Source organism: Danio rerio, chromosome 20 (assembly GCF_052040795.2).
Source record: "Danio rerio strain M-AB ecotype USA chromosome 20, GRCz13ab, whole genome shotgun sequence".
Classification (NCBI taxonomy): Eukaryota; Metazoa; Chordata; class Actinopteri; order Cypriniformes; family Danionidae; genus Danio; species Danio rerio.
The window spans coordinates 37,877,401-37,896,029 of NC_141040.1; the positions used below are offsets into that span (position 1 = coordinate 37,877,401).

An 18,629-nucleotide genomic window follows, 5' to 3' on the forward strand; every position below is an offset into this window, starting at 1 on the left:
TATGATTATTATTGAACATCAACTGAAATAAAGCACACATTGCCTAAATAATTTGCACTTTTAGAAACAAAATAAATTATTTTCAGTGTTTTTCGTATTAAAAGTAGAAAATAAGCAGTACCTCTTTTAAATAAAATAACTCTCGTATAACTCTTGTATATCTTGAAAATATTTTGTAGTGCATTTCTTGCATTTTCTGCAAACAAATAATTGAATGTAAATAATAATTTTTAATGTAATAGAAAATATGCCGCCTCAAGGCATGTCAGGTGCAGCTCCCAATCATCTTCAGTGTAGTGTAGTGTAGCGTAGTAGAATAGGAACATCGTCCTACATGACCAGAGATCAGATGTGGCTGAAAAGTGGCCACAGAAGTATAAATCAGCCGCAGCCTTTAACAGAGTGTGGTCATGTGACTCTAAATGCAGTAGAGAAAGTAATTTTAAAAATCGTTCTGGAAAATTTAAATGATTATAGGTTCCGAATGTCGATTTCGATTATTTTTCGAAATTTCACACAGCCCTATGCGTTATGGATTTAACCAAAAAGATTTGTTAGTTTACAGTTTACAACATAGTTTGTAGAAATTCTGTGAATTACACTGCACAACCCAAATGAAATAATACTAGTCAAAAGGATAAGAGTTGGCTCTTTATAGAACAAAAATATATATATATTATTTAACATTGTTGAATTTATGAGGAAAAAGCTTTGTTATAGATGTGACATCTCTCTATTATGGATGTGACAGATGTAAAATTGGCACTTGTGTGACTTTGGTAAATCAAATATAATTGTTTGAAAACATTGACTGATACATTTTGGAGTATTTTTACAGTACTGTAAAATACAAGCCTAAACAAAAAACCCTGAAAGGGTCCCCCTATATTGGTCAAAACTTTATTTTTTTTCATGGTAAGGTTGGCATTTGCATGGAACTGCTCGGACATTTGCACGGCATTGCTCGAATAATATTTATTACATTTTACATTTACAATTTTTACATTTCATATTGAATTATCGGCTGTTGCATACAAAGGTTATTATAAAAAATTACTAAACTAAAATCATAAAATTACAGAAAATAATCTTAAAAAGAAAATTTAAAAGTAAACGTATTTGTTAAAGCATAATTTTCCTTACAAATAAAAGAAAATAACGGATAAAAGCTACACAGATATTTACAAAAACCATTAACAAACTAAACCTTCAAAATAAGAACTTGTGAAAATAAAATGGAATACACAAATATATATATATAATTATGTAAAACATTAATTTCAAAAAGTAATCTTTAACCCAGGGGTGTCCAAACTCGGTCTTGGAGGACCGGTGTCCTGAATCCCCAATCAGACACACCTGGGCCAGCTATTCAAGCTCTTACTAGGCTTTCTAGAAACATTCTTGCAGGTGTGTTGAGGCAAGTTGGAGCTAAAATCTGAAGGACACCGGCCCTCCAGGACCAAATTTGGACACCCCTGCTTTAACTCTTTAACAGACATCATAACAACCTGATCGACCTTTTATCCATAGGCTATCATTATTATTTTAATTGCTTATTACTATTGATCAGAGTTGTGTCAGTATATTATCCAATGCAAGCATAGGCCAAAAAATATATTTTCAAAGAGTGCACCCAAAAGAATTTCTAAATAATACTAAAAAAATAGTTACTTTTATTCAAAAACAATATGCACATTTTTTTTAATATAAATTTTATTGTAAAGCCTGATATATACTTCTGCGTCAGGTGACCAGCGTGACCCATGGCGCATGCAACGCGCGTGGCTGTGCATTTATACTTCTGCGCGCTGTCTCTGTTGGTCTGCATTAACACTTCCGAAACACTAGTTGGCAGTAAGGTGTTAATGTTTGTCTGTGTCGAGTTTCTTCGCGGCTTTTTTGCTTTTCCTGAACACTTCCGGGATGTACAAGTGGCTCAAACTCACTCATTTTGAGGCAGGAACCGGCGGACGTGCAACAACTTTAACTATGAGGTAAACACAAAACAAAACTTTCCATCCGGAGCTCCTTCACGGGACTCCACACTTGTAAACAATCGCTCGTGCCATTCGCGCGGCTCTCGGTCCCGCCCAGACTCGTCAGCGCTACCAAGCCGACCAATCACAGAGCTTACGCTACCCGTCGTTGCGACGTGTAGTTACATTTTTTGAGAGGTGCATGTCAGTGACGGCCACGGCGAAGGGCTATGCGTCAGCGACGTAGCATACGCCGGCGTTTGACGCAGAAGTATAAATCAGCCTTAACTCTTAATTCTTTAAAACATGTACACAAATCTAAGGTTGAGGAATTAGTTTGGGCCACCTAAAAGTGACTAATGGCATCATCACTTTAGCAGCGAGCACCACTACTATCTTAAGAAACACAAGTTTAATAAACACAAGCATGAATGGATTTAGCTGAAAAGATCATATGAGGAAACTTGATTGTCTTCATACCTTAAGGATGGAGTTGTCCTGTCTAGTGTTTTTGGTGTCGTAACCCTCCAACAGACACCTGCGTGTGGTGCTACCCGATCCTGCAAACTCGGCCAGGTTGAGATCAGCAAAACCCAGCTATGCGAAGAGCCAAAACAGCACACGTTAAGTTTAGACATTCACTTTAAATCATTTAAAAGGTACTAGAGCTTTTGAGTAAAAAAAAAGTAAAGAGGTTAATGCTTTTATGAACAGAAGTGCCCAGCTCATGCACAAACAGTATTACATACAAACACAATGTTCCGGTGTGATCTATTTTCAGCTGTGCCTTTGCTATCAATATTTTATAATCCTCTACAGAACTGTCTATTTGATGAATTAGCAATGGCCTGTGTTAGTTTCCATTCATGAAAGTGAAATTGTTCATTTGTGTTCACCATGAGGATTTTAGATGATTCATTTATATTGAAATTCTTTTGTTTTTAGCACCAATTTCAATAATATTTTTTTTGTAGCTGACATAATAAAATAATATATTATATATAACACAATTATCATTTGATGTTGACGTTATGTTTAATATAATATAATATAATATAATATAATATAATATAATATAATATAATATAATATAATATAATATAATATAATATAATTCATTCATTTTCTTTTCGGCTTATTCCCTTTAGTAATCTGTGGTCACCACAGCGGAATGAAACATAACATGAAGTTTAACATGAAGTTTTAAGCAATCAACAAAGCCTTAATCAAAAAAAAATAAAAAAAAATAAAAAAAAAACATTTTTATTCAATTTTCCCAGTTTCATAGTCCATACTTTTCTTTTAAGAATGTACAGTTCATGTCTCTCATTTGTGTGCTGCAATCTCACAATTTTGAGCTTTAAACTTCCATTTTTAATGTCACAATTCCAGAATTTTTAATTCAGAATTACAATAAATAATGTTAAAATCATGACCCTCTCACAATTCTGATGTATATCTCGCAGTTCTGGCTTTTTGTCAACAGTTCAAAGTTTATGGCAACATTTTATGGCAAAAGTCAGAATTGTGTGATATAAATCGGAATTGTTATTATTTCTTAGAATGTTATAGAGATGAAGCTGTAATTCCTTTTTACTTATTTCATGTTAGAAATCGAGTTATTATAAAGAACCACATGTAAATTAATTACAAGAAAAATAGAAAATTCTTTAAAAAAAAAAAGTGTTGAAAACTTACAGCATGGCACACACTGCACATCATGTCATGCAAGCACACAAATATACAATGATCACTCAGCATATACAAGTACACCCCACACAAATCTATCTTTCAAATTAATATTTTTAATAGGACGCTATACAATATTATATTTGTTCATATACATTAGATTAGTCAGTACTGAAGCCAAATCTGGAGCTGATCTAACAAAATAACTTATGATAACAAGTACACCCAAATGTATATGTCATAGAAAAATATTAAATACAAATTTAAAAGAGGAAAAGGAAGCAAAAAAATTTTTTGTTTAAATCCACTAAAATACATTGTCTATGTTTACTGAGAAATGGATTAAAATATTCATTTTCAAAATGTGGAGTACTCAAATATGCTGAGCACTGTAAATAGTGTTTGTATTTTTAATAATAACAACTTCACAGGAATAGATTACCTTCGCATAAGTCTTTCCACCTTTAAGTTCCTGTAAAAAAAAAGAAGTCATTCTCATTATTTTAGCATCAAACCATTTATTGTAAACCAAAAGAGAGATTGTTTGTACCTTTCTGACCGAAACTCGACACACACATGGGTCAAGGACTCCAGTTCCAGCGTTAGCGCTCATTTTACAGGGAAAGGAAAATCGTTTTCTCCAGTGTACACAGTTTGCCTGGACCGTCTCCCTGTGAATGCAAACACACACATACACACACCATAAATACGATTTTAAAAACAAACACACACACATCCAAAACAGTCCGTCTGATCCGCATTTGCAAAATTCAACAGGGGTGGACAGTTTCTGCATCACTGCTCCTCGGGGACATTTAGAAATGATTTCACAACAAGATGAGTCACAATCATTCTCATTACAATGGAGTAATTTTAACACTCACTTCAACTTCAAGTCGACTGAATTAAAAAGAGTCTGACATAATTAAAGCCTGGAGTCAGAAGGTCATACAGTCAACAAGACGTTTAATTAATTTCCCATCTGTAAATGGACATCCCCGTGCAGGTGTTCGGCTTCCTAATTAGACAGATGTTTGCAGACGAATGAGACCCAGAGGGCTTCTGGAGAGATACCAGTCCATGAAATGAGCTTCAGGGAAATTGTGATGCTGCTACACACATGGAATAGAGTGAACGTAATGCTAGAATCATGTCAATTTCAGGATTAGTCATTTTTTCCCTGTTGAAGCTGAAGGACAGGGCTGTTAACACAAAGATTGGATGTTAAATTCGACTAAATCACCCTTATTTGTACAGCGCTTTCTACAAGGCAGATTATACCAAAGCAGCTTTACATGAATGAACATGAAATATTAAAATCAGGTTAGAAGATTCATCATTTTGAAGCCATGTGTTGTGCTCTTTGCCTTCAGTCAAGTAGCATTGCATGTAAAATTTGATTTTTTACATTATCTGAACCAATGACTGTAAAAAATATGGACGACGTGATAGCCCCTTTCCCCATTGAACACTTTGAAGGCAAAACGCCTCATGACAGGCACAAACTGTTACAAAACACTGCTGAAATTAGAGCCTGTGCATGCGCAGAAGGACAGCAAGATGGAGCCAGAGGCGGAGCCACGGGATCAAACTTCCAACCAAACGCTTGATGTAAAATCAACCACGCCCCCCGAACTTCTCACTTGACCGCCAGTATCTGCACTACAAAAATCTGCATAACAAAAGGCTTGCTAATATAAATATAAGCACTTACATTTAAAAACACGTAGTAATATACAATTTGAAAACTGTGTGATGTAAGCTGTTATAATTTAAGAAAAACAAGCTATGGTGGACTGCAGAAATAAACCATCTTTTATACACTCTAGCCTGAGTTAGACTAATATGAGCACAAAAAAAATATTTATCTTATAACATGGTTGTTGGCATTTGTTATTTAACTTCATAGGGGTAAAACTAACCTTTGTAAAACATGAACAATAACATATAAACAACACATACATTTTTAGAAAGGCTTTTATTTATAACTAGCAATCAACAGGACCTAAAATATACACACCATAGATAACGATTTAACATGAGGGAACAATCAATCATGCGTTTAAAAGATAAATACAGCAAGATCTCTTAATATCAACAGTATATTTACACATCCCTTCCCATCCCTGCACTATATAAAACAATCCTCGTCATTTTGTACAATAAACTTTGCAGTATTAATACATAACCGATGTCTATCAGCTGCTGCAACATCCCTTGTATAGTGTTTAACATTTTTTACCTCCGTTTTTATTTGGTTTATTCGATGTCTTCATTATATCTGGCAAAGAGGAATTTACATTCATTTTAATGTTTATTAGGATATTTCAAATAAAAAGCCAACGGTGTATATAATAAATAAACGGTGTATATAAATGATAACATTTACAGAAGATTTAGTTTCTAGAACATTAATATTTTATTACAGCAAATTAACTCGACAACATCCCGAAACTCAGAATGACAGAGATGTCCTTTAAATCAAGTTCAAATAACGTTACAGGAGATCGATGTGGAGATGGGCTAACATTAGTTTGTCTTCCTAATTATTATTTCAGACCCATAAAGAGAATTACTGCTAGATATCCATCACCTGTATTTTCCGCGTCATGGTTAGGCATATATCAGCAAACTAATAAAGCCCGATAAAGCCCTGACCTTACCAAATAATCAGTGTTCCACCATAAAGCCCTGACCTTTAGGTCAGAGAGTATATTTTACTGCTGAACAAGTAATTTTACCATGGTAAAATAACACAGAAATGTATTATTAACAACACACCATCTCCTCCCGACGCTTAGCTTTGAAAAACTGTCAATCACAACTGTCAATCACAATGACACGCCCAGCATTAAAATACTGTCTAAAAACATACTCTTTACAAAAATGTAGATCTGCACCTATGTCAGCATGACAACCAGTGCCTTAATTGACCAGAACCATCTTTCGGGACATTTTATTGCAAGTGTGATTAGTCTTTGCACCTGGAGGAAACCCACGTGAACGCAGGGATAACATGCAAACACCACACAGACACTGACCCAGGCGAGGCTAGAACCAGCAACCTTCTTGCTGTGAGGCGACAGCACTACCTACTGCGCCATTGCGTCACCCTGCGTTTATACAGCAGTTCTGAATATTTTTAAGTTTATAATATTGTGAAACATACTAAAATACAATGTTTTATTTGAGTTTTATTATATAAAAATTCTATAATAAAAAGTATTGAAAAGAGGGACTGAGCCGAAAAGAAAATGAATGAATGAATGAATAAATATATTTGTGAATAATTTTGTTCCCCTTCAAAATGTGGAGGCACTGTTTGTTTTATGCATCAACTGTATTTTTGCAGCCATACTTTGTTTAGTTTTTTTTTTTTTTTTAAAGCGAGGGCCACAATGGAAACAAGCCCAGTTTTATTTCAAAACATATGGGATACTTTTATTTTTGTACAGCTTGTCCTAAATCTGTCAAATAAAAATTCAATAAAAAAACAACAATACAAAACTTTGCTGACATCTTTGATCAGTAATTTCTAACCTTTTAAAAATAAATGACCAAATATTTTTTTTAAAAGAGAACTGAATTGCAGGGCCAGTGGTGTATTGGTTAGTGGGTCAACAACTGCACTCCGGTGATCACAGTGGCCCGAGTTTGATTCCTGCCTCGCGGTCCTATGTCAATCCTTCCCCTCTCTCTACTCCCCATTCCTGTCAATACTCTATACTGTCGTGTCCGATAAAGGTGAAAACCCAGAGAGAAAAAAAATTAAAACTATTAATAAATAGGGAAAAATGGCAAATAAAAAATGTATTATTTATAAAGGTTTTGTTATTTTGTGATTTATTCATTATTTGACATTTATACATGTTTTATGATGTCTTTATTAATATGGCATTTAAAGTCCATCTTAAGCTTACTACACTTGTCCGTAAATAAACAGTCGATCCTCATTTATTTTCCTCATCGGTCCACAATGACATCTGTGGGAAACACAGCCAAAAGAACACATAATCATGCACCTCCCATCCAGCTGGGGAGATTCCCTGCCATAATGCTTGTGCATTAGTGCCATGTGAGTCATTGAGAGAAAAAAAGCAACCTTGACTCAAGATGAACAACAGCTGGATAAAACCCTCTACTCTGAATCTCTCACCATAGCAGCAGAGGCCAATGACATCATCAAACAATGACAGCATATTTCTTCCTTAACGACGAGAAAGGTTTTGTTTACTTACACTATACATCTCAAAGGAAATAAACGGTTTCTAAGGAAATAAAGAGCATGAGGAAGTTTCTTGTATGCCTGCAATACAATGACACCTCTAAACTATAAAAGCTTGTTCAGCTCATTTAAAAAAAGGACTACAACACTTAAAATATACTTTTTAACAAAAGAAGGGTGGGAAATGACCATGTAGTGTTAAGAGACCTCAGAAGAGTACAAGTGTTTTTAACTTTGCTGACGGACTGTAAACAACAATCTGCATTCATTTCAAAAACTGAGCTCTATATTAAAAAACAATTCTGGCATTATATATTGAGTGGCATAAAATAGTCTTAAAATGACAACAATATAATTTATTGCAATATATTTTGGTGCAATATATCATACAACAAAAAATAGATATCATGACAGGTCAAATCACCAAAGCTTAAATTTTTAGGCTTGCTGTCAAACAATTTTAAAGGTGTAGTTCACCCAAAAATGAACCTTTCCTGCCCTCACGTTCAGGTCTTCCCGAAATGTAGGTTTTCTTTAGTAGAACTTTGAAGATTTTAGCTGAATCTTTTGTATTTTTTGATTCATAGAAAAGCAGTCAATGGTAACCGTTATAAAAAATAAACACATACAAACTAGTTCAACAGAGACAGACCCATGTCTTGTGTAAGTGAAACTAGCAGATCGGTCTATGTAGAAACATTAGTTACAGTATTACTATCTTCTATTCACAGCCTAAGCTAACAGTTCTTTGCACATGCACGCAAAAGTTTTTCTGGTCGTTCCATGATATTTGCACGCAAGCACTCAAGCCTGTTTTAGACTCGTGCATCAACTGATTATAGCACCCAGTGAAGCATACCATTCCAGAAAAAAATTCCCATACGCAAAAAGTAATTCTAGCAACATTTTAGCTGATTGTGCAACATCTCTATCGGAGGTGTCAGTGTCAGTATGGTAAACACTATAGTTTTTACTATTAATTACTATAGTATGTTTTCATGTGGGTGATTGATAACTGAAAATAGTGAAATTAAAAATACACAAAATAGACAACTGAATAACAGATAATAGATCAACAGTTTTTCTGGCCGCTTGATGACGTATGCGCAAATGCACTGAAGCCCACTTTATACTTCTGCGTCAAATGATCGCAGCTGTACCTTGCACGCAGCCGTGGATTTATACTTCTGCATTATTTTTGTGTTGCTCTGGCAAAAACACTTTCAAAATACTAGCAGGAAGTGGGGTTTCTATGTTCCTCTGTCTCCACAGGTGTTTGAGTTTACATCGACTGCAGAGGTAGCTCAAACTCACACTCACTAAAGGAAGAAAGAGACGGGAACTGACAAATGTGCAACAACTTTAATCGTAAAGTAACAGAACAAAAGTTTCTAACTGGAGCTTTTGCAGGGGACTTGACACTTGTTAAACACTCGTCCTACCGGCCGCACTCTTCACCACAAACAAGCTGACCAATAACAACACGCAACGTAGGGCTGCTCGATTATGGGAAAAATCATAATCACAATTATTTTGGTCATAATTGTAATCACGATTACTAAAAACGATTATTATCTGAAGTAAAAATTATTAACCCTTCTGTGAATTTTTTTTTTTCTTCTGGAGAAAGTTGTTTTATTTTGGCTACAATAAAAGCAGGTGTAAATATTTTGAAACCTATTTTAAGGTCAATATTTTTAGCCCCCTTAAGCAATATATTTTTTGATTGTCTGCAGAAGAAACTGCTGTTATACAATGACTTGCCTAATTACACTAATTAAGCCTTTGAATCGCACTTTAATCTGAATGCTTGTACTTTGAAAAATATCTAGTCAAATATTATGTTCTGTCATCATAGCAAAGATCAAAATCAGTTATTAGAAATGAGTGATTAAAACTATTATGTTTAAAAATGGGTTGAAAAAAATCTTCTTTCTATTAAACAGAAATTAGTGGAAAAGAGTCGCTAATAATTCAGGAGGATTTATAATTTTGACTTCAACTGCATAAATACAGTTATTTTCCTCCCTGTAAATAAGGAAAGGGAAATAAATACAATAGAATAAAAATATGAAACAAACTGTGCTTTAAGCATCTTCACTGTAAGAAAAACATTTTAGCTACAAAAGTCCTTCAGTTAAGAGCAGTGAGGGATTTTGTCCTTTTGTTGTTTAATAATGATAAAACAGTCGGCAGCAGAAATATTTCGCACTGTCACTTTAATGGTTTCTCTTTCACATGTCTTTTGATTCTCAACTCATTTGTTTATTACACAAATGAGGGTTAAAATAAGAATAATCACTAAACAGAGTTTTGACACCTATTTGACCATTGAAGTGCTCACATAAAGATGACTACATATGTGTGTGCTCTGCTCATCTCTGAGGTGTGCGAATGAGACACTTCAGAGGCGAATGAGACCGAATGGTGTAGCATCGGTAAAAACATGTATGATTAGAATGTACATCAATGAACGATGCGCATCCCGTACTGCAAAAGTTACATTACAGTACATGCTTTTAATCATTTTCAAGTGAAACTGAGCTTTACAGAGCAACAAACGTGTACAGCTGGAAAGGGGGTGGTATATGATGCAATAATCGTTTATCTCGATTAATGCTTGTTCATAATCGTTAGAAACCAAAATCGAAACCGAATTTTCAATGAATTGCACTGCCATAACGCAATGCGTAGCCACAACTGTGCGAAGGCTACAGTCTACACAGTCTACTGTGCAAAGGCTACACATCTTCCACTATGGCTGGGGCGATAAACGACATTATATCGAATCGTGATAAAGTTTTTGTCAATAACAATGATAAGCTCGGACTTTTAACTGTATATTGATCTAATCCCGCAGCAAAGCATGTTGATATTAGAGATGTACCAAATTTTCAGTACATCTCTACATCTACATTTATTTTTTAGAAAATATATCGGCTGAAAATGTTATGCTATTTTAAGGACCCTCTAATTATTGTGGCTTCAGTTAATGTTAAAGTACTTTTTTAAATCTGAAAGCATTAAAAACTTATCGAAATATACATCATTATTGTTCAATAAGGAAAATAATTTGAGATTGCATTTTTGCCATATCGCCCAGCTCTTACCATATGCAGTTGACGCAGAAGTATAAATTGGCCTTCAGACATGAGATCTTTAATCAGAATCATGCCTGCGAGCGTCAATTAAAGCAGTTGCCATTTCTTCAACACTCACAGTTAACCCAATGATGCACTACATGGGTCTAAAGTGACCTGTCTACGTTTATTTTTTCTATATCTATTTCATAGCTAGTGCATCAAAGAGTTAATCAAATAACCATTTTGGCAAAAATGTGCATCCTCCTCCTCGTCACCTCAAGTTTAATGCATACGTCATCAAGTAAACAGAAGCTCATGTTCACTACACTTGTGTGTGTGTGCTGAGGACGGTTTATCCAGGCTCTGGATAAATGCTAATAATATTGTAAATAATATTCAATTTCTTGCACAGCTCGATTGCTTCACTTCATAAGCCCTCAGGGTATAATCAAGAGCCACGGGGAATTGATTTCGACCTGTTTGTATGTGTTTGTTTTTATTCTCGCATTATACGAATCACCAAGTACGAGAGATTCAGCTAAAATGGTGTGAGGGTGAGTAAATGAACTGTAAATTTCATTTTTTGAGTGACCTAACCCTGGTTACACACTGAATTCAGAGACCTTTGTTTAATAACGACACTGATGATCATCAAATGAAGTGCAGCCAGCAACTTTAAGTCCATGAATAAAGTCATCTTGACAAATCTTACTGTACGTTCACACCGAAAGCGGCGAGAGCACCAAAGCAGCGGGAAGTCATTCATTTTCAAAGGGAGCAGGTGGCAATAAACAGCGAGGAGCAGCGCGGCGTGTCTTCGCCGATGTGGGTGTTGATGAAGAGAGTTGAAATCATAGGTGCGTCCCAAATCACATACTTATGCTCTATTCTATACCATTTTTTAGTATAAATAGCATAAGTAGTGCGTTCACCCTGAAAACTATCATTTTAATAAGCGCACTTTAATTACCCAGATGATGCACTTATTTATTCGGGAAAATCTTGTGTGGAATGTTGACTACTTCACACATTTAATGACCGCAGCTTTGCTCACGTAGCAGAAGGGGCAGAACTTTCAGACGCCCATGTTGGATAACTCCAATTCTCCTATGAGAGCAATTATACCACCTCTCGATGGTAATTGCAGTTATATTCATGGCATGCGTGAAGTGTCCATCATTCCACACTTCATTTTAAAGGTTGAATGAGTGCATCATCCAAGTAATTAAAGTGCACTTATTTTTAGAGTTTTCAGTGTGAACGCACTACTTAAACTATTTATACTACAAAATGTCGTTTAATAGTGAATTAGTATGGGACGCACCTTTGGTGACTGCTGACAGAAAGTTAGGGAGATCAAATTGCAAATTGTTTGTATCGCACCACAATTTCCTTTTAGCTGAAAAACCTCCTTTACAAGTCCAAAGTCGTGCTTTGTTGACCCTTCTCAACAACACAAAGGTAACATTGGAAATTATAATAAAAGGACAAGATGATGTCAGGTAATATGACTCCAATATGATTAGGCAGATTACTGGCACTGAGACTATAAACGAAAAGCAGCAGACTCATAAATCAGACATTCAACCCGGGCAAGGCCAGAGCTCCAATCGATACAGGAGGCCTCTATCTTTGTAATAACTTCACTTCAGTTCGCATGCAGACTTTTGCCTTCCAGTTGTCCATTAGGAATAACGTTTAGCCTCGAACTCTCTCACACAATATAGGCTTCATTGACTATTCACTAATCTTACTGGAACAATGCGACATCACAATGACTCATTAATACCAAAACGCTAATCATGTGAAAACACAAAGGACATAATAATGAAATCATCGGCATTAGGTGCTAATGGAATGCATTTCTAGTGAAAATGAAAACAATCTAGTACCATATTTGCTCTCATTATCTCGCTGGGAAAAAAAAAACAGCACAGTACTATTTTTATTGGTCCATCAAATACAATTAGTGGAGCATGCATTGTATTACAGTAATCAAAATCAATGCTCTCACAGGAACAACAAGCTGTTAAATTCTCACAGATAGATGTGCAACAGACCCAATAATAGTGTAATCAAGAACAACTATTAGCACCATTGACTCTATAATCATAACAAGCAACTATTTTGAATTTTGTACTTAGTGTATTTCATTTTGTAATTTTGTAATATGTCATTGCCATAGTGAGCGGAGCAAATGAGAGCAAGAGTGTGTTAGTTCACTCTGCTCTTTCCTTAGGTTGTCCCCCAGGAGTCTGCAATAAAACTGGAGTTCTTTGAATTAAAAAAAAAACACCACAGGCAGATGGAGGCGAACTCGAGCCTGGAGGGAGAATAAACTCATGAACTCCCCGCAAAGTGCATAATTGAGAAAAGAAGCACTAATGCAGCCCAAGCTAGATCTTCTAATCTGCTGGAGCATTGGTCCGGAGCTCTCTTTCTTGTTGGGTTGAATAGGCTTCTAGCTTGTGTATTGTGGGAGAGTTGCTTTAAGAGGAATTTGTCATCGGGAAGTTTGACAGCCCACTTTCACTGCCTGACACATTAATATTTAACTGTGGTAAGCCTTTGTATTGTGGAGTTCCAAAAGAGAGTGAATGACAAATGTTGCATCAGAATACAGACAAAGAGCTTGTGATGTCTCTCTCTAGTGAGAAAGGAGTTTTTGGTATTTTTGTACAGATTTCTTTTAGGGCTGCAAATAGAAATCTATACTATTTATCTGCATATTCCACTTCTTAATTACTGAATGTCTGAGTCAGATATGAAAGTTCTAACATATACACATATACATATATACATATATATATATATATATATATATATAAATATATATATATATATATATATATATATATATATATACACACACACACACACACACACACACACACACACACACACACACACATACACACACATATATATATACATATATATGCACAATAACCATTTCGGCATCGATATCGCAATGGTCACATCGCAGGATATGCAATGTTGAGTTTGTATTATAACTTATCATTTGCATGTGTTTTTTAATGCCTATATATGTATAATGACGTTAAAAGCATTTAGGTAAAAGAAATTGTACCATTTTTTACCTTTACTATGATTAATTTTATTGAACTATTTGAATTTTATCATTCAGTTACTGTACCTACTTTTAGACTCTGGAAATGATTAAAAAAAACACTATTTTAATTGCATCTTTTCCTTAAATATAATTATACATTGTTATGCATAAAAAATTTACAACAAATACAGAAATGCACTGCAAGTAGAACAGACCTCAATGAAAACATGTTAGGAGACCCCAAAAAGTTTATAGATTGTTCATTAGATTTTACGGAGATGCAAATAGTAAATATTAATTTATCAATCTATGACTGCACACATGCATAAAAATACTCACAACACATGCAAATACAGAAATGCACTGCAAGTAGTCCAGACAACAACGAACATGTGTTGGGGACCCCAAAAATGTTTGATTGTTTATTAGATTTTATGGAGATGCACTCCCAATGCAGTATCAGCCCAATTAATCTATACATTTTTCCAAATAGACATATAAATTACATTTTTCCAAATAGACATATAAATTACTATTTATAAATTACTATTATACTATTAAGTGTCATATTGAGTTAGCGTCTTATTTTGAACTTTGACACCAGTAAAATATTATGTAAATGTCATTGTACAATGGCTTTAATGTTATTTATGAATTTGTATATTGCAACGGCAAAAATTATTTAGGTCATCTCCAAGTATTGCATAAGTATATATATTGATTATTGTGACAGGCTTAGCTGTAACCATTGACTTGTTATTCCTATGAAAGTCAATGGTCAAAGATTTTTAGATTTCTTCAAAATATCAAAAGAAGAAAGAAACTCAAACATGTTTAGAGCAAGTAAAGGGTGAGTAAGTGACTAAATTTCTGCTTCATCTTGACTTGTGTAAAACTATTCATTAAAATACAGTTTGTTTTAGAGATAAAGGCAAAAAAGAAAGCAACATAAGAAACATGAATGAATTAAATAATTAGCAATACTAAGGTCAAGGGTTTGGTTCTGTTAATGCAGAAATTGATTAAATGTCTACTTTAAATCAACTGAGAGTCCATTTGGATAAAACGGCATCAATAAATGCAGATTAATTCTGAAGCAGTGCTTGACTGTCAACATTTGCTCCTCTGATGACATCATATGAGAGATTTATCATGCAGTAATAATCTGTAACTGCACCATTCTCTTCAATGCTCTACATTTAAATCCGCCCCCTCAGACACGATGCATTAACATCCTGCCTGCAGGTCAACCGGTGTGCAGGTCGGAGAACAGCGCTGCTCATTCACACATCAAACACACACAGAGACAGATTTATAATGTGACTCAGCACAAGAACTGCTTAAAAGCGAAGAGGAAATAGCACACAAGATGCGGTTGATCTAATGCAATTATTGATGAAAGATTAAAAAGCAGCATGGACACTTAGATGACATCTTTCACTTTTGTTTGTTCTGCAGGCTAAAAAATCAATTCGTCAGTGACCTACGGTAACTTCTGATTTAGTATTACATTTCAACTTTTTTAGGTTAATGATATAACCATATATTTGACAAAATCTTAAATAAATTTCAAATGTTTTTTTTTATCAATTCACTGACCCTAAGCATATCACATTTTCTTGAATTTATTGCTGAAGCTTTTCTCGCGACATTGACATAAGATGCAAAAAGGTTTACTTTAACTTGTTATATGAAAAATAATTTTGTGTATTGCTTTATTGTAAATACGTTTAGAGTAAACAAATGTTTCAAACTAACTATTAATCAATAAAGTATCTTAAGTAAACAATACAGGCAGCACAGGTCCACCTAATTATTTAACACAAATGACACAAAAATGTAATTAAATGTAAAAATGTAATCATGCGCAGTAGGTCATGTGTGGTTTACTGTCAATGAGCTATTAACATTTGCACTTCCTCTGTATATGAAAATAACAGTAGTTTGTGCAAGATTTTTACCAACTGAATTCTGTCTGGGTTCGATAGGGATATATAAATTTTTTATAATTAATTTTGAGTAAACTCCCCACAAAAACACACATCAAAAAAATAGTACACCCAAAAATAAAAATTGTCATTATTTACTCACTCATGTCGCTCCTTAATGAGCATGGGACGATAACCGGTTTTAAGGCATACTGCGGTTTGGAAAAGTCAAGGTTTTAAAACCACCAAAGTTTTCTGTTATACGTCTCTAAAGTCCGGCTCACACTGTACATTAGTAATTATATCATACATGGTTAATTGTATTCAAGTCAATGACATAATAACTTTGTTAATCTTCATGAGAATGTGATGACAGGGCTCAACAATAAGGACTGCCCGCTGGCCCGGGGCCAGTGTGAAAGACGCTCTGGACAGTAGACAGGATTGTTACTGGCCCCTATCGGCCAGTAACGGTGAGCATGCAATTTTTTTGAGAGGGTGCTCGCTGCAGAGCCATTTGAGGAGAGCTGAGCTCCAGCGAGGGGGAGCATGAGCTGTCGCTCCTCCTCCTGTAAGCCGTTTTAATGCGTACACCAACCCCACCCCTAACCCTACCCCCAGTGACATCACTCGTAGAAGAAGTGCAAAAAAGGTGGAGCTCAAGCTTAAGCTCCCCCTCGCTGGAGCTCAGCTCTCCTCAAATGGCTCTGCAGCGAGCACCACTTGATTTTTTTCGTAACATGGTAACAACAATTACAGCGAAAGGATGGCAACATCTAACTATGAGGCTTAAAGAAAACGTCAGTTTCTAAAGGCTTGGAAGCAGACAATTACATGGGTACAAAATTAAGAAACTAAAAAAAAGAAAGAAAAAAAGAGTTGTCGGTTTGGCAAGACATTTTTATAAAAATAATTTAGAATTGCAATAAAATACCAGCACATTTTTCATACTGCTCTTTCGTTTGCAAAAAGTCTAACTAATTTTGCTCATTATACAGTTTACAAAATATGTGGCTAAGAAATAGCTATTAACCTTTTTTTTTTGTGGTGGGGCGAGTGAAAATTTTGGCAGGGCAAGTAAAAACCTCAACCACTGGCCCAATTGGCCCAGTAGAAAAAATCCTGAGCGTTGAACCCTGGATGGGTTATTCACTTCTCTGCCGGAGACTGCTCTATGGTTTTAAAACCCTTTTCAAACTATATCGTTTAAACCTGGATAATTTTTTTATATGTAGTTTTTTACTTGTGGATGTGTGATGAGCCAGCTGCGGTAGCTTGGCAACAGAGCCGCGACATCAACACACAGAATCTATCGGCAAAGTTCAGCACAGTTGTCCAACCATGTCGAGAATTCCGGGCCGAGAACGGTTTGTAATCGTGCCACACCATTCCAGGCTCAGTGGAGAAACAACTGCAACCGTACCGAAGAGTTCTTAGAATGGTTTGGCATGATATTGGAAAAGCCCCTAAGGTTTTAAAACCTCCAGAGTTTTCTGTTATACCGTCCCTAAAAGCCGGCTCACAATGTGGGACTTTTTATAATCCTGAACGATTGTAGCACATCAGACTGTACGAACATGACTGTCATGTAACACTGTAAGATCTCAGCTGTCAAAGTCAAACTGAACGACAATGAAGATGCACCAAACATGAAAGAAAACGCCCCCTGAGTTTGACATGATCCATGTTTGACACTTTCACTATCCTGAGTTCGGAAATTATTCCTCACAGCAAACGTAAACAACCTGTAGTGTGAATTTTGTTTGCGGCATGTCTCAAAAATAAAACCAGGAATAAAAAAAAAACTGTTTTGACATTTCCCTGCCGTCATTTGAATTGTCGCATGGATTGTGTCATCAAACTCAGCGCTCCTATTGGTTGTTGGATTGACGCTCATCGTAGCTGTTGTCACACTGCAGGAAAGTGTATGAAATCTGCTGACACTGCCAGAACTTCATTGGAGAAAAAATCCGATCGCAATGAGTACTAAGCGGCTGTCTGTGAACATGTCAAACCAACAATCAAAGATCACTGATTTTAGCCAAGGATTTCAGGAATCTTTTAGGATTTCCCAAATTTGTCTTAGATGACAAAATTGTGGCTGAAATCTCACAGTGTGAGCAGGGTTTAAGGTATGTGTAAGATATTATTTTAGTTTTTTTATACGTTCTACAACATTTACAACTATTTTATTTAGTTTTAAAGCAACTGTAAGCTACTGGTCCAAAATATTTCAGATATTTCACAAATTAAAATATATTGTGTTCAATTGGGAAAAAAATACCTTATTTTAGAGCAGTAATCACAATACCGTGATACTGTGAATCTGTTATATTTTTTATCCAAGGTTATCGTACCGTCAGAATCTTATACCCGCCTATGGCTATTCCTTAACTCCCAAGTCTTTTGTTCATCTTCGGAACACAAATTTAAATATTTTGGATAAATTCTGAGACCTCGTTGATCTTCCATAGACAGCAGCTGTCCTGACTCATTCAAAGTCCAGAAAGGTACCAAAAAATAAAGTGCACAGTGCTGTTGCTGTTGTGAACACTTCGGGCTGCGGAGAGAATTTGGCGGAAAACTAAAAATCCTGCACATCTCTAAACATACCAAACTCTTCTGTCCTCTTTCTCAGCTGAGGTTACTTCT

General features: G+C 35.4%; 1 protein-coding gene across 6 annotated transcripts in view; it reads right to left on the reverse strand.

The window, feature by feature from the left end:
• Positions 1-18,629, reverse strand: part of eeig2b (EEIG family member 2b) — a 67,254-nt gene that overhangs the window by 45,368 nt on the left and 3,257 nt on the right. For all 6 annotated transcript variants that reach the window (XR_015517691.1, XR_015517690.1, XM_087297145.1 and 3 more), the window contains 3 exon segments: positions 4,219-4,339; positions 4,111-4,140; positions 2,460-2,576 (listed from right to left, as the gene is read on the reverse strand). Coding sequence is in view for 4 of the 6 variants with exons in the window: in XM_087297145.1 (XP_087153271.1) it covers positions 2,460-2,576; positions 4,111-4,140; positions 4,219-4,339 (268 nt within the window). In the remaining 2 variants the exon portion in view is untranslated.